The following is a 12,603-nucleotide window of genomic DNA, read 5'->3' on the forward strand; positions in this document are numbered from 1 at the left end:
TTGGCTCAGCTGGGACGTGAGGCTGGCGACGTGGGGACACCCCCAGGGGTGAGCACGGGGGGCTCAGCACAGTGCATGGTCCCCGAAAAACAAACCACTCACCCCTCTTGGCCATCCCTGTGCGCGGTGACATCCTGGGCCGGCAGGCAAAGAACCAAAACAGCTGCCAAAGCTGTCAGGTTTCCTTCAAGGCTTGGCTGAATTGCTGAGACCTGCTGGAGTTGCTCATTAACCCCACGGGATGGGCTGCCTACAGGCTTTCTTTCAAAGACCAGGGGGTTCGATGTGACCATATAAATGGGTAATCCTACTATTTTCTTTTTAGCACACCAGTTACCACTGCATCTTAGAGGGCCAGCTTTCAGAAGGGCCCGCACGGACAGCTCTCTAGGCTGGGCTGGTGATCTTTGGTTCCAGAGAGGAGTCATTTTCTCCACCGTTTGTGGAGAAATATTTCCCAAGGCTGACTCAATCGCAGGGCTCGCCACGTGCTGCCCGGTTCGGGGGACGTCGGAGGATGCTCGGCGCACAGACCCTGTGCACCAGCTCCTGCACGCGACCAGGCTAAGGTTTATTAAATATAGGAAAAGTAATGGTAAATAGTGCTGATGCTGGAGTTTCTATTCTGCTGATCGAAACCTATCCAGGTGTAAATGAGCTGTGCCCGGGCAGCCAAAGTAAACCCAGCAGCTTAATAGGAAATCCTACCTCGAGGTGCAGCTGATTCCTAGATAAAAGCAAAGTCAACACAGCAGCGAGAATTTTTCCAAGAAAGGCACGGCTGCTGTCACAGCAGGGGCATGTGTTTGTGTGCAGCAGAGAGACCAAGGGCTGGAAAATCATTGGGAAACGAGCCACGAGAGCCTAAATCCCCAAACTGGTCCTGCCGGGAAGTGCAATGCTGGGGGAGCAGCGAGGGGTCCGCAGGCTTCTGCGGAGAGGTGGCAGCGAGGTGCCCAGCAGCACAGGCACGGGTCAGTCCTGCTGCTGAGAGAAACCAGCGCTCAGAAGTGAGGCTAAAACGAAAGGAGAACAGAGATGAATTTCTGAGCTGTTCCTTACAAGAAATGGATTTATTTTCTTTTTCTCTGTGCCTGTGGGTGATGACTGGGGAAGTAATACTTGTTTTTTAAGAGGTCACCTTGGATGTTTTTAAGGAACATATGAGAAAATCTGGCATGAACTGAGTCACGTCAGCCTCCTCGGCCGGCAACAAAAGCGGAAGTATGTAAATACATGAATAAAGTGACTTGAAAACCCCGCCATAAAAATAATATTTGTCAGCACTAGAACACGACATCCAAGATATTCGAGGAATGCTTGCTTCTCAGAATCAGCCTTTTTCCTCTAACCTGCCAACACGGCAGCAGACCTGTATGCTGGCGCACCCAGGGCGTGATGGTTTCATGCTCCTTAATGGCTTTTTCAGGGCTGGGGGGTTTTGCTTATTAAGAAATGAATAAAGACTTTATTAAAAAGGGGTTTGGGAGAGCGTGAGCCCCTGGGGCTGCACCCGGTGTTTGGCTGCAGCTGGGAGCGAGCTGCACACCGGGAAACCTCGCAGCAGCTCTGGTCCAAATTTGTTTTGGATGATGGAGCCGGGTGAGGTGGAGCGGGCTGGAGCTGTGATGCTGTCATCCCTGCGGGGGCTGGTGTAAATGCTGCTGGGCACACCATGTACTGCCTGGCCACAGCCCTGAGGTGGCCGAGGGTCAGCAGAAGGGAGCATCCTCCCTGAAAGGGGTTTTCCCCAGCTAAGCCTCTGTGCAGCCAGCCTCCCCGCGGGGCTCTTTGTAAAAGCCAGCAAGGAGGGACAGTTTCAACACCGGGTTTTGGGAATCCGTGCCTGCAGCTGGGAACTGCCGAGGTGGAACCGCCCCAAATTGCACAACCCAACCCTGAGCAGAGCTGGCACCCCGCGGCAATAAAAAGGCGAGGGAGCCCTGCGAGGAGCACAGCCGCTCATCCACCTGCTGCAGAGATGGTGCCGACGACCTCCCTCCTGCTGCTGCTCGGCCTGGCCCTGCTGGCCCCCGGCCTCTCTGCTGAGAAGGTAAGGGGATGGGGACGGTTTGGGGATGGGTTTGGGGGCCTCCTTGCCTGCCTCCTGCCCGGTGCTGAGCGATCTCTGCCCCAGTGCGTGCTGACCGGGCTCTGGATCAACGACCTGGGCTCCAACATGACCATCGGGGCTGTGAACAGCAATGGTGAGTTCACCGGCACCTACCACACGGCTGTGACGGCCACGACAAAAGAGATCAAAATATCACCGCTCAGGGGAAACCAGCACAGCAGCAACCAGAAGAGCCAGCCCACCTTCGGCTTCACCGTCAAGTGGAGCTTTTCAGGTTATTCTCCTCGCCCAGCCTCCCTGCGGTGTCCCCGGGGCTTCCCATCCCTCCTCGTGCTGCCCCCAACCCCACCGCTGATGCTGTCCTGCCCTTCCCTGCTGCATCCCTGATGATCCCTGCCTTTGGGCTCCCCGATGTCTCCCCCATCCCTTGCTGTGCCCGCAGTGGGTCCCCATCCCTGCCCCCAGAGCCACCTCCTGGTCCCAGGACACAAAGGAGGGGCTGGGGCTGAACCCCCTGCTGTCTGCCCATCTCCATGCAGCCCCCGTCCCCTTATCCCTCCCTGCCCCAACGCCACCGTCCCCGAGCGAGCTGTCCCCAGGGCCAAGGAGTCCCAGACCCGGCCACGCTCCCCTCACCTGCCCTTCCCCACAGACTCCACCACCGTCTTCACGGGCCAGTGCTTCGTGGATGAGCACGGCAAGGAGATCCTGAAGACCATGTGGCTCCTGCGGTCACACGTCAACAGCATCGATGAGGACTGGAAAGCCACCAGGTGAGCCCGGGGCAAAGGTATGGGACCTGGCAGCGATGTGGTGGCCCCGTGCCTCCTGCCTGACGTCTCCTGCTCTGTCCCCACAGGGTCGGCATCAACACCTTCACCCGCCTGCGCAAGCGCTGGGAGTGAGGGTGGCCCCGTGGGGTCCCAGGCCAGTGTCGGTGCTGGGCTGCAGTCCCAGCTCCTTCCTCTTCCTTTGCTCCCAATAAAGCTTTGCTGCAAAACGTCCTCTGGCTCTTGTCTTCTCACCTCCCGTCTGCCAGGACATCCTCCTGTGGTGTCCCAGTGCCTCTCCCATCTCCTGTGACCCCCGTCCCACGATCACCCCGAGGTCCCCACCACCTCCAGGGGATTCAGGACGCTGCTCAGCCCCACACGAGCTGGGGACAGCATTGTGGCTGTGCCAGCAGCATGCCCCGTGCCACCCGCTGCGTGCAGGGAGAGCCGTCAGGGACAGTCCCCGGCGAGGACGAGGAGGGGGGGGTCACAGAAATAGCAGGCTCCTGCTGTTCCTCTGCCCGATGGGAACACCATGCGTCTGAAGGGCTCATTCCTGGCATTTTTCTCATCGCTGCCCCTTGTGCCACGGCGTGAAGCCATGCCACGCTGCCTTCCCCTTGCTGGCTCACAGCGGCTTGCTGCAAGGCAGGCACGGCAGCATGGAAAATGGTGAAAAAACAGCATTACTGCAGTGGAAGGGGCTGAGGACGCAGGGCACCGACCCCGAAATGTCTCCAGGGCAGCACCTGAACCCAACGCAGGCTCTGAGACACCCCAGCTCTCCCCTCCTGGCGCTCGGCAGGGTGGCAGGTACGGGGTGCAGTGCCCGGCACTGCTGCCAACACCGCCACGTCTCGCCTTGGACGGCGCACAGGGATACTGGTTAGCCCCAGGCCAACGTCTGGGACTCCAGCTGGCACCGGCAGCATTACACACCCTGCCCTCAAACTGCAGAAAAAAACGAAACAAATGCAATTCCGGGCTCCTAGACCGCAGGAGGTGGCTGGGGAAGGAGCAGCGGCCGCCTTCCCGGGGTCACCTCGCCCCAGAAGCAGAAGCGCGCTGCCACCTGTCCCGAGGCACAGCCCCACTCTTCCGCTTCTTCTTCTCACGAGCGGAGACGAAGCAAGCAGTTTTACTTCTTGTCCACCCACACAACCCCTCTCCCAGTGCTTTTCTGCCACAAGCACACCTCCTTCCCTTGGGGTTCCCGCACCCCAAGCCCTACGTTGGGCTCAGGAGCCACCCCGGTGACCCCGGCAGAGCTCAGCACGCAGCTCAGCCGTCGCCCCCCAGCCCCCCGCGGGGACGGGGCTGTTGCACCACTCCAGCTTTGCTCCACTTCCTGCGATTGTGCAGCTTCTCCTTACGAAAGCAGAGGTGGGGGCAGACGGCGGGCTCCTTGCACTTCCTCCAGGGGAAGCTGCTGGGTTCTGCCGCAGCTAACAGCACTGCAGCCTGGCGCACTCAGCACCTGCTCATCCCGAATTATTCGCAGGGTGCCACGCATCCCCGGCCTCTGCTGGGCTGGGCAGGGGGCTCCTGCACTCGGGGTGCTTCTGCAGGGCTCCCAGCACCGTGCCCAGCCTCAGCCGGCCAGCCCAGAGCCAGCTGATTGCGTGAGGAAAATCTCCAATAATTTTCTCCAGACAGGATCTCCTGTGAAACTATTTTATTTGTGATTGTAACGGTGGGCGTCCTGTCAACCAGGAGCGCATTACAGTAAATAAACCTTAACCTCTTGTTGCCTATGACCCGACACCCGATCACCTCCTGTGTTTTCTCACTGAGTACTACAGCTTCACAAGCTACTCAACGCTCCTCTATAACATATCTGTAAAATTATTTTTTTTTTCCAACCCTTTAATTTCTCCTTTCTTACACTTTGAGAACCCGTGATCTTTGTTTTTACTGTTCTCACACCTGTTTTTCTCATCCTGTTTTTCTCAAGCTTCTACCTTATTTTGGAATGCCGAGGCCTTCCACTGTCCACTTAACCTACTTAACATTTCTCGTTATGACTACACAACCACCTTGGAACACAGAAACCTAGCTCTCTACTGCAAAAACACAACTTCTGTTGTTTCTCACACCTTCAAAGCTGGGGTGCTCAGCACCCAGCCAGCGGACAGGAACCCCCTCAAACCAGGAGGTCCCCCAGCCTTCCCCTTCACCCTCTGCACTCCAGCTCGGAGATCTCCCCACCCCACCTCGGGCAGGCTCCCGTGACAGCTCCGGGGTGCAGGAACGGACCATCCACAGCACAATTCCTCCCTGGTAACCCCCCCTCTGAGCTACCAGCCGCCAGGAGATGATTTAAAAGCCTGCGCTCTGACAGACCCTCTGCCAACACAGCTCTGCGGGGCGCCCGGCCTCACCCCGGCCGGCAGAAAGCAGGGGGCGAGGGGCACATCTCCTTGGCGTGGTGCTGCTGCTGGATGAAGACGCTGGTGCTGCGCTCCTCCTACTCCTGCCTCTTGGCTCTCCATGGCACCAGCACCCCCGAGGGCGAGGGGTGGCTGCAGGAGAGCTGCTCCCTGCGGCTGGGGAGGGCTCAGCTCGGAGCCCGCTGCGGCAGCAGGGTCAGAGGAGGAGGAGCTGGTGTTGAAGGCGTACCTCAGATCGGGCACGGGCAGGCTCTGCCCCTCGCCCCACGAGGGATTGAGGCTGCCCTGCAGCGAGGTGCCCTCGGGCTCGGTGTTCAGCCTCTCCAGCACAGCCTCCTCCTGCCTGCCTCGTGCTGCCTGCCATGCCGGGTGCAGGCACCTCGCCGTGGTGTCCGTGGCCGTCAGCTCTCGCACCAGGGCCTGCAGTTTGTGCAGCTGCTCCATCAGGGACCTGCAGGAGAGCAGGCACGACATCTCAGCGACTGGCTGTGACCCTCCCCACCCCGCCTCCGGCCACATCCAGGAGGGAGGACTCACGTGTTGTCCTTCTGCAGGAGCTGCACCTTCTTCTGCAGCTCGTGGTTCTGAGCCGTGCAGATTGCCACCCTGCAAACAGCACAGGGTACGGGGGGAAAAAAAAAACAGAGAGGTTTTAACTCGTTAGTCAGCAGCAGGGACTTCACCAGGGGGGTTTCCTCAGGGAACAGCCACAGGCACTGCTGGGTCTGCAACACTTGGCTCAAGTGCCTCCCCCAAGCCTAACAGAGCAGGAGGGCCATGCCCCGAGTTTCTGAGCCCCCCAGCATGGTCTGCTCGCTTTCTGCCCGCGGAGAAAAGACCCCAGCAGCAGCAGAGCACAGCAGTGGTGTGTTTGTGTGCCCGTACCTGTTCTCCAGGCCCACCACGTAGATCTTATCCTTGCGATGGCTGTCCAGGGCCAACTGATGGCTCCGCATTTTCCGGCACGTTTTCTTCAGGAGCCACTCCTCAGCCTGCAAGAGCCATTCCTCATCAGCAGCCCTCCCCCGAGGTGATAGCACAGCCCTGACAAACGCTGCACAGCTCTCAGCCTTGAAAGCAGAAAGCTGCCTGCTTCTGTGCCCTACTCCTCCCACGCCACTGCATGAATGCAAAAGCTGCAAGGCAAACTCTGGCCTGCTGATAAGACCGGCAGCTTCCTGGCGTAGCAGAGCAATAAAATAAAACGAAGGAAGGCAAAAAGACGAAAAGCAGGCAGCGCACGAGCCACCAGGCAATCAGGGAGAAGGCTGAAAGCACTCGTGGTGTTACTGCCTCCTGCGGTCAGTCTCACAAGGACCAAGAGCCAGGGCCCCAAAGGGAGGAGCAGGACCCTGATGCCTGCTGCGTGTGGCCCTGCCGAGGCACCATCCTGCATTTTCAGCTCCAAAGGAAACAAAGTCTGAGGATTTTGAGGAATCAAAGTCTGTTTGGGACTGGCAGGCTGCAGCCAGGACTCACTTTGCTCAGTTGCTGGCCGGTCTGCAGTGGTGCACCTTTGTTCTCCAGGAGCTGATTCCCCTCCCCAGGCAGCACCACCTCTGGTAAGGCAGGCTAGAAAAACAGCAGAAATAAGAAATATACTTACTGAAAATCCAAAGCAAAGTGAGGGAGCCCAGGAGCCCACCCTGGGGCAAAGAAGGGATGCAGAAGCTCCCTGAAAGCTTTCCCCAAAGATATCTTCCCTTTTCTACAGGAAAGTGAGAAATTGCTCTGAGGAATGTGATGAGAAGCAAAGGCTGGGCCCACCGGCACAGGCTGCCTTAGGCACAGCAGTCAGTACCTGCGAGGTGGCTTCGGGCATGGGCTGGGGTCCAGCATCCACATTGACAGCAACTGGGAAACTGGTGCTCGGCTGCACTGCCACATCCATGCTCTCCTGACCCATCCATGGCTCTGGGGAAGGAAGGAGAGAAGGGAGAGTCAAGCTGTGGGCCTCAGCGAAGCAGCACAAAAACCTCACCAGCCACATCCGAGTAGCGTGAAATTGTGATTTTATGCCTGAAAAGGCACGATAGCAGTCTCTGCATTGCTACTTTGTGCCCCCACAGGAGGCCTCTGTGTCAGGGTGCTTTTCTGCACACTTTCCTTCTTTTTTTCAGGCACAGCACCATGCATAGCCATGCCTGAAGGGCCCCCCACATCGCTCACCAGGGTTGATGGAAACATCTCCTCCTCCTGTGTCTGCCCTCACGCTTCTTTCTGGTGCCGGCCAGCCTTGCTGGGGGGAAGAGCTGTGATCACCCTGCACCACGTCCGAGCTCTGCGTGTTGCTGGCCGGGGCACTGCTGGGGCTCTGGGGCAGGCTCTGCTCCCCAGAAACGCTGCTCTTGTTGCCAGGCAGCTTGGAGATGTACAGCGACTCCACCGTGTCCAGAAAGGAGCTCAGCATGTCCAACAGCAACTCATCCACCTCACGGTTCAGCCGCTATAAAAGAAAAACAAACAAAAAAAAAAACAAAAACAAAAAAAACAAACAAAAACAAACAAACAAACAAAAAAAAAAAACAAAAAAAAAAAAACAAACAAAAAAAACACAACCTTTTATGAGCACGGAGCCAACCCAAACCCCCCCAGGAGGAGCCACCCCCTAGGCAGAGCTCACCTCGAGGTCGGGCAGGCTCCCCTGGGCCAGCAGGAGCCTGTCCCCAGCCACCTCACCCCCGTGCCCCCCGGCTGGGTTCTGCTTCTGCTCTGCTGGGGGCTGCGGGCTCGGCATGGGCTCGGCGGGCAGCGGGGGGCACTGGGGGGCGTTGGGGAGCACCGGGGGGCATCGAGGGGCACCGGGAGGGGGTGGGGGGGGGTGAGGGGCAGCGGGGAGCAATGGGGGGGGGCACCGAGGAGCGCCGGGGGGCACCGAAGGGCATTGGGGGGGAGCGGGGAGCACCGGGGGGGGGCACGGAGGGGCACCGGGGGGCACCGGAGGGCATTGTGGGGGCGCGGGGAGCACCGGGGGGCCCCGAGGAGCACTGGGGGGCACCGGAGGGCATTGGAGAGCAGCGAGGAGCACCGGGGAGCCCCGAGGAGCCCCGGGGGGCACCGTGAGCCCCCGGGTGGGGAGGGCCGGGGGGGCAGGCCTCGGCCAGCGTGCGAGATGCACGGGGTAGGCAGGGGGGCTGTAGGGCGGCTCGGGGGGCACACCGGGACCCGAGGGAGGGCTAACGGGGCCGGGGGGCAGCGTGAGGGCGGCGGGGAGGGACCGTGAGTGCAGCGGGTCCGGCGGCGGTGGCGGCTCCATGGGGGCTCGGGCGCCGATCGCGTCTCCCCCCTAGGCGCACTCCCTTTCCCGCCCTCCGCCGGCGCGCCGGCGCGCCCCGCCCCACGTGGCCCCGCCCCACCGCGGCGCGCCGGCGCGCCCCGGTGCCGCGGCGGCGCATGCGCGGCGGGGGAATGGTGGCGGGAGGGACGGAGGGCGGGGGCGGGAAGCGGGCGGTGCCGCCCCGCTGCCGCACAGGCTCGGCGGGCCCGGCGCGCTGCTCCAGGTACACGGGGCCGGGGGAGCGGGCACGGAGCCCCGAGGGGCGCCCCGGCAGCGGGAGGGGTCCCGGGGCACCGGGGGGCGACCCCCCGAGGGGCGGGGTGCGGGAGGGAGGGGAGGGCGCGGGCGCGCTGCGGGGGTCGCGGCATCCGTGGGGGTGTCCCCAACACCCCCCCCACAACACCGCCCCCCACCCTTCCTCCGCTCTTCCTCCCTTCTCCTCTTGCCGGGGTCCCGGGAGCGGCCGCGGTGTGACCCCGCGGGCAGGGAGGAGGAGGAGGAGGAGGAAGGCTTCGTCCCGGCTGACAGCTCGCAGACCGGCAGAATGGGGCGAAACCGGGCGAAATTGGGTAAAAAAAGGGAGGGGGGGGGTGGGGAACCGGCGCGCACCCCACCCCCAGCCCGCGGCAGCCAGCCGGTTACGGGATTTCCGTGCCCGCCGGTTACAGATTAACCCCGAGGGCTGGGCTGTGGCTGGCGGCTGGTTAAAAGGAACTAAAACGACACCAAAAAAAAAAAAAAGAAGAGAAAAAAAAAAAAAGGTAATAAATTAAATCCCCCAGCTCCCCGGATCCTGCCTCGCCGCCCGGGCTGTGACCGCGGGGCGGAAGGGCTGGGGGAGCTTCCTGCAGCGGGGGCACCCTGCGGCTCCGCTGGGGCAAAAACAGGGGAAATCGGGAAACGGACCCGGAAGGTAGTGAAAACTGCGGGACGGGCGCGTTGGGCGCGGGGCTGTGGCTCCAGGGAGCGTGCCACCGCCGTGCCACACCGCCTGGCCTCCCGAACAGCAACCCCCAGAACTTGATAGCTGTTTTTCCATCACCATTACGATTACCAACATAAAACTTTATTTTCTTCCCCTTGCCCAGGCCGCAGGGCTGGCACCCGCTGCGTCACCGGGGCTCGCTGCAGAAGCGCCCCCGGCCGCCCCGTCTGCCCTCGCTTGCCAGCGAGGCTTGTTTGCCTTCCCTGGAGCCCGGCCAGGAAATTCGGTGTGCATTCACCTAGCCTTTTTTTTATTATTATTATTATTATTTTTTTCTCCTTTTTAACTTTTTTCTCCCCCCCCCCCCCATCCCAAGGGGTGGCACGGGGTGGCCGTGCTCGCCCATCGCCGTGCCGTTTGCCTTGCTATCTGGTGCCCATGGGAGGCACCCAGGGCGATTTGCAAACCACTGCACGTGACCAGGCGCCGCCAGATTGCCGTGGGCTTCGGGGCGTGCTGCTGTGAGCAGCAGAGGCCACTTCTGCTTTGCAGCCCCAGCCAGGGCGCCTGGGCTGCTGGCTGGGGGCGTTGAGCACCTTGCACGTGAGTGCCTGCAGCGTTACGCCGGGTGTGGAGCTGCAACGCCCACGGCAAGTGCCCTTTTCCCCCCAGCCCCAGCTCTCTGTGCTTTGCTTTTTGCACCCTGCTTTCAGCCTTCGCCTTGGCCACGTGCGGCTGCTGGTGGTCGTGGAGGGCGTGCGTGGCGCGGGGCGGCCCCTGCCCTGCTGCAAAATGTTGCCTTCTCCCTTCTGGTGATGGAAACGCCCCCAAAAAGGGTTTGGGTTCCTCCAAAGATCTGTTTTGGTCAAAGATCTGAAAGAGTGGGGCTGCTGGGATGGTTGGCACGGCTGGACGGGTTCCTGCCTGCTCTCACCATCCTTTTTTTGCTCCCCCCTCAGCATTACCCAGGTTTGGGCTGGGACAGAGTTAATTTCATCATCTGATGCTGTTCCCCTCGTGGTCCTGACCCTGCCCTGGAGGCTGCACGTCCTCCTTTCCCCAGGGCGGCTCAGGGGGCAGGGATGGAAGGCAGCCCTGCGCTCAGCTCCGGAATATTTTTAGATGTAGGGAAGATGACGAGTGCCGGCCCGCTGACCGCAGCAGCCCGCCCTGCCTGCGAAACACTCAAAAAAAAAAAAAAAAAAAAAATAGAAAAAACCCTTTTCCACCGCCGGCTGCCGCGGGGACTCATCCTGCCCGGGGGGCTGCGGGGCAGGGTGCGTGCTCGGGGTGTGTGGAGGGGGGGAGCCCCCCGCTCGCCTCGCATTCCTCATCGGCGGGGGCCGAGGGCCTCTGCGAGGGCTCCTGCTGCACGCAGCATTGCCGAACGGCTCAGGAATGCGCAGCTGGAGCCGCTCCATGCACTGGCGGAGGCGGCACCGCGCTCCTCCCGCCCGGCCCCGGGCAGATGCGGTGCGCATCCGCTGGGATTCCTGCCTCCTCCGGCTATCCGAGCCTGCGGGGAGCCTGCAGAGGGTCAGCCCCGGTGGAGGAGCGGGGTCGCTCCGTCCAGAGGGCTCCGGAGGGCACGGGGCACCCCCCCTGGTACAGGGGTCCCTATCTGCTCCCCAAGGGCTCTGCGCCCCCAGGAAGCACGCACGGGTTTTCCGGGCTCGGCACCTTGGGGTGGCCGTGTGGGACCTCTGCTGGGCCCCGATAGCGGGGCCGGACACTGGTGGCCTCGGGTCAAAGCAGGGTTTTCCTTCTTGTGGCTTACTGTGTCAGGGCGGTTATAATTAACCCCCTTCCCGTCACGCTGCCCCAGCTTATCTCGCCGCCCTGCTGGCACGCGTTTCCTCCCGGCTGCTGGGCGAGGGCTGCAGAACCCACCCCGTGATGCTGGGGGGAAGGATTCGGAAGGCACCGTCCCGGACAGGGCTCAAAACCACCCTTGGGTGCTGCGGGGTGAGGAGCTTCATCTGAAGCCCTCGCGTCCATGAAGGACCTCGGTGGCCGCCACCACCAGCCCTTGCTCAGTTGGGGAGCCGAGCCCTGATCTCTGCTCCCCCACCACAGCACCCAGGCGCATTTGGTGGGGCGAGCACACAAATCTCCTTCGCCCCAGAAGATCCCGGCCACCGCCCGGTCCCCGGGGTCCTGGCACCGAGAGCTGACCCACTTGTGTCCCCCCGCAGGTGACGCAGAAGTGGGGACGGTCCAGCCGCCACCATGGTTGCCCTCTCGCTGAAGATCAGCATCGGCAATGTGGTGAAGACGATGCAGTTCGAGCCCTCCACCATGGTGTACGACGCCTGCCGCATGATCCGGGAGCGGGTGCCCGAGGCACAGATGGGACAGCGTAAGTCCACGGTCACCCCGTCTCTCCCTGCAGTGCCCTCCTCCTCCTGGGCTCATCCCCTGCCCTCTCCTGCTGCCCTGGTCTCTGTTTTCCCAGCTGCATCTCCTTTTTTTCCTTTTCACGCCCCAAACAGCCTCTCACTTACCCGGGACAGGCTTGGCCCCGGTGCTGTCAGGACACCGAGCCCCTCTCCCACTGCTGCAGCTTTGGACAAAACCAAATTTATTTCAGGCTGCTCTCCGCGACCTGTTGCTGCTCAGCATAAGGCTGTTCAGTCCCCTAAAAAAAAAAAAAGAAAAATTAAAAATTCGGCATTTCACAGCCTCCCTTTCCCATTTCATTCCACGCAGGTCTGGGTTTCTGCTCCCAGATGAGAGTAGCAGTGGGGCGCGTGTTTAAGGTTTAAGGGAGAGGGGAGCCTGTCCCTGCTAGGGGGCAAAGAAACTGGATTCAGAACCTCAGAAGCTTTTGTGCAGAGTGTTTTTTTTTGTAGGAGACAGCCCCCATCCACGAGGATGCTCTCGTGGTGTTCACTGAGCACCGCGGCTGCTTTTGGAGGTCTGGAGTTTTTTGGGGTCTGCACCCCATGGTGCAGCGATGCTGGTGTGGGTGCGCTGCAGGTCCTGCTCTGCCAGCGTGCTGGGAGAGGTGGCCCAGATATCGCTGCTTGGTGGCCCTTCGTTGGGTGCACAGGCTCCCAAAAACGAAGGCAGTGTCCCCGCCGTGTGGGGTTGTGGCCCCAAAAAGCTCCGAGAGGAGCTGACGTGCTCAGGGCGCGGCTCGTCAGCTTGTGAGGTCGCTTACT

The 12,603-nt window shown here is 61.2% G+C and overlaps 3 protein-coding genes across 4 annotated transcripts in view; 2 read left to right on the plus strand and 1 right to left on the minus strand.

Annotated features, from left to right (window-relative positions):
• Positions 1–1,893: 1,893 nt before the first annotated feature.
• On the plus strand, positions 1,894–3,075 carry LOC137847680 (avidin-like). The gene is made up of 4 exons (XM_068665999.1): positions 1,894–2,053; positions 2,138–2,348; positions 2,727–2,847; positions 2,934–3,075. The coding sequence occupies exons 1-4, from the start codon at positions 1,982–1,984 to the stop codon at positions 2,977–2,979; spliced, it is 450 nt and encodes a 149-aa protein (XP_068522100.1). The 5' UTR covers positions 1,894–1,981; the 3' UTR covers positions 2,980–3,075.
• Positions 3,076–4,507: 1,432 nt separating this feature from the next.
• CREB3 (cAMP responsive element binding protein 3) lies at positions 4,508–8,598 on the minus strand. Its single transcript, XM_068667618.1, has 7 exons — positions 7,861–8,598; positions 7,407–7,683; positions 7,039–7,151; positions 6,717–6,809; positions 6,123–6,229; positions 5,775–5,843; positions 4,508–5,688 (listed from the first exon to the last, which is right to left on the minus strand). The coding sequence occupies exons 1-7, from the start codon at positions 8,491–8,493 to the stop codon at positions 5,145–5,147; spliced, it is 1,836 nt and encodes a 611-aa protein (XP_068523719.1). The 5' UTR covers positions 8,494–8,598; the 3' UTR covers positions 4,508–5,144.
• A 24-nt stretch (positions 8,599–8,622) lies between these two features.
• TLN1 (talin 1) overlaps positions 8,623–12,603 on the plus strand; it is a 29,981-nt gene continuing 26,000 nt past the window's right edge. For both annotated transcript variants that reach the window (XM_068667616.1, XM_068667617.1), the window contains exons 1-2: positions 8,623–8,737; positions 11,635–11,798. In XM_068667616.1, the coding sequence (XP_068523717.1) occupies positions 11,669–11,798 (130 nt within the window). In that variant the 5' untranslated portion in view covers positions 8,623–8,737; positions 11,635–11,668. The remainder of the gene's footprint in view (positions 8,738–11,634; positions 11,799–12,603) is intronic.

This window comes from Anas acuta, chromosome Z, assembly GCF_963932015.1.
Source record: "Anas acuta chromosome Z, bAnaAcu1.1, whole genome shotgun sequence".
NCBI classification, from domain to species: Eukaryota; Metazoa; Chordata; class Aves; order Anseriformes; family Anatidae; genus Anas; species Anas acuta.

What these genes read in the sequence shown, in the direction of transcription:
- LOC137847680 (XM_068665999.1), top strand. Translation starts at nt 1,982, where the DNA reads ATGGTGCCGACGACCTCCCTCCTGCTGCTGCTCGGCCTGGCCCTGCTG. An exon ending in CCGGCCTCTCTGCTGAGAAG is followed by an intron (nt 2,054 to 2,137) that starts GTAAGGGGATGG and finishes TCTCTGCCCCAG; the next exon opens with TGCGTGCTGACCGGGCTCTG. An exon ending in CGTCAAGTGGAGCTTTTCAG is followed by an intron (nt 2,349 to 2,726) that starts GTTATTCTCCTC and finishes CCTTCCCCACAG; the next exon opens with ACTCCACCACCGTCTTCACG.
- CREB3 (XM_068667618.1), bottom strand. Translation starts at nt 8,493, where the DNA reads ATGGAGCCGCCACCGCCGCCGGACCCGCTGCACTCACGGTCCCTCCCC. An exon ending in GGAGCCTGCCCGACCTCGAG is followed by an intron (nt 7,684 to 7,860) that starts GTGAGCTCTGCC and finishes TTTCTTTTATAG; the next exon opens with CGGCTGAACCGTGAGGTGGA. An exon ending in GTGGTGGGCCTGGAGAACAG is followed by an intron (nt 5,844 to 6,122) that starts GTACGGGCACAC and finishes TGCTGTTTGCAG; the next exon opens with GGTGGCAATCTGCACGGCTC.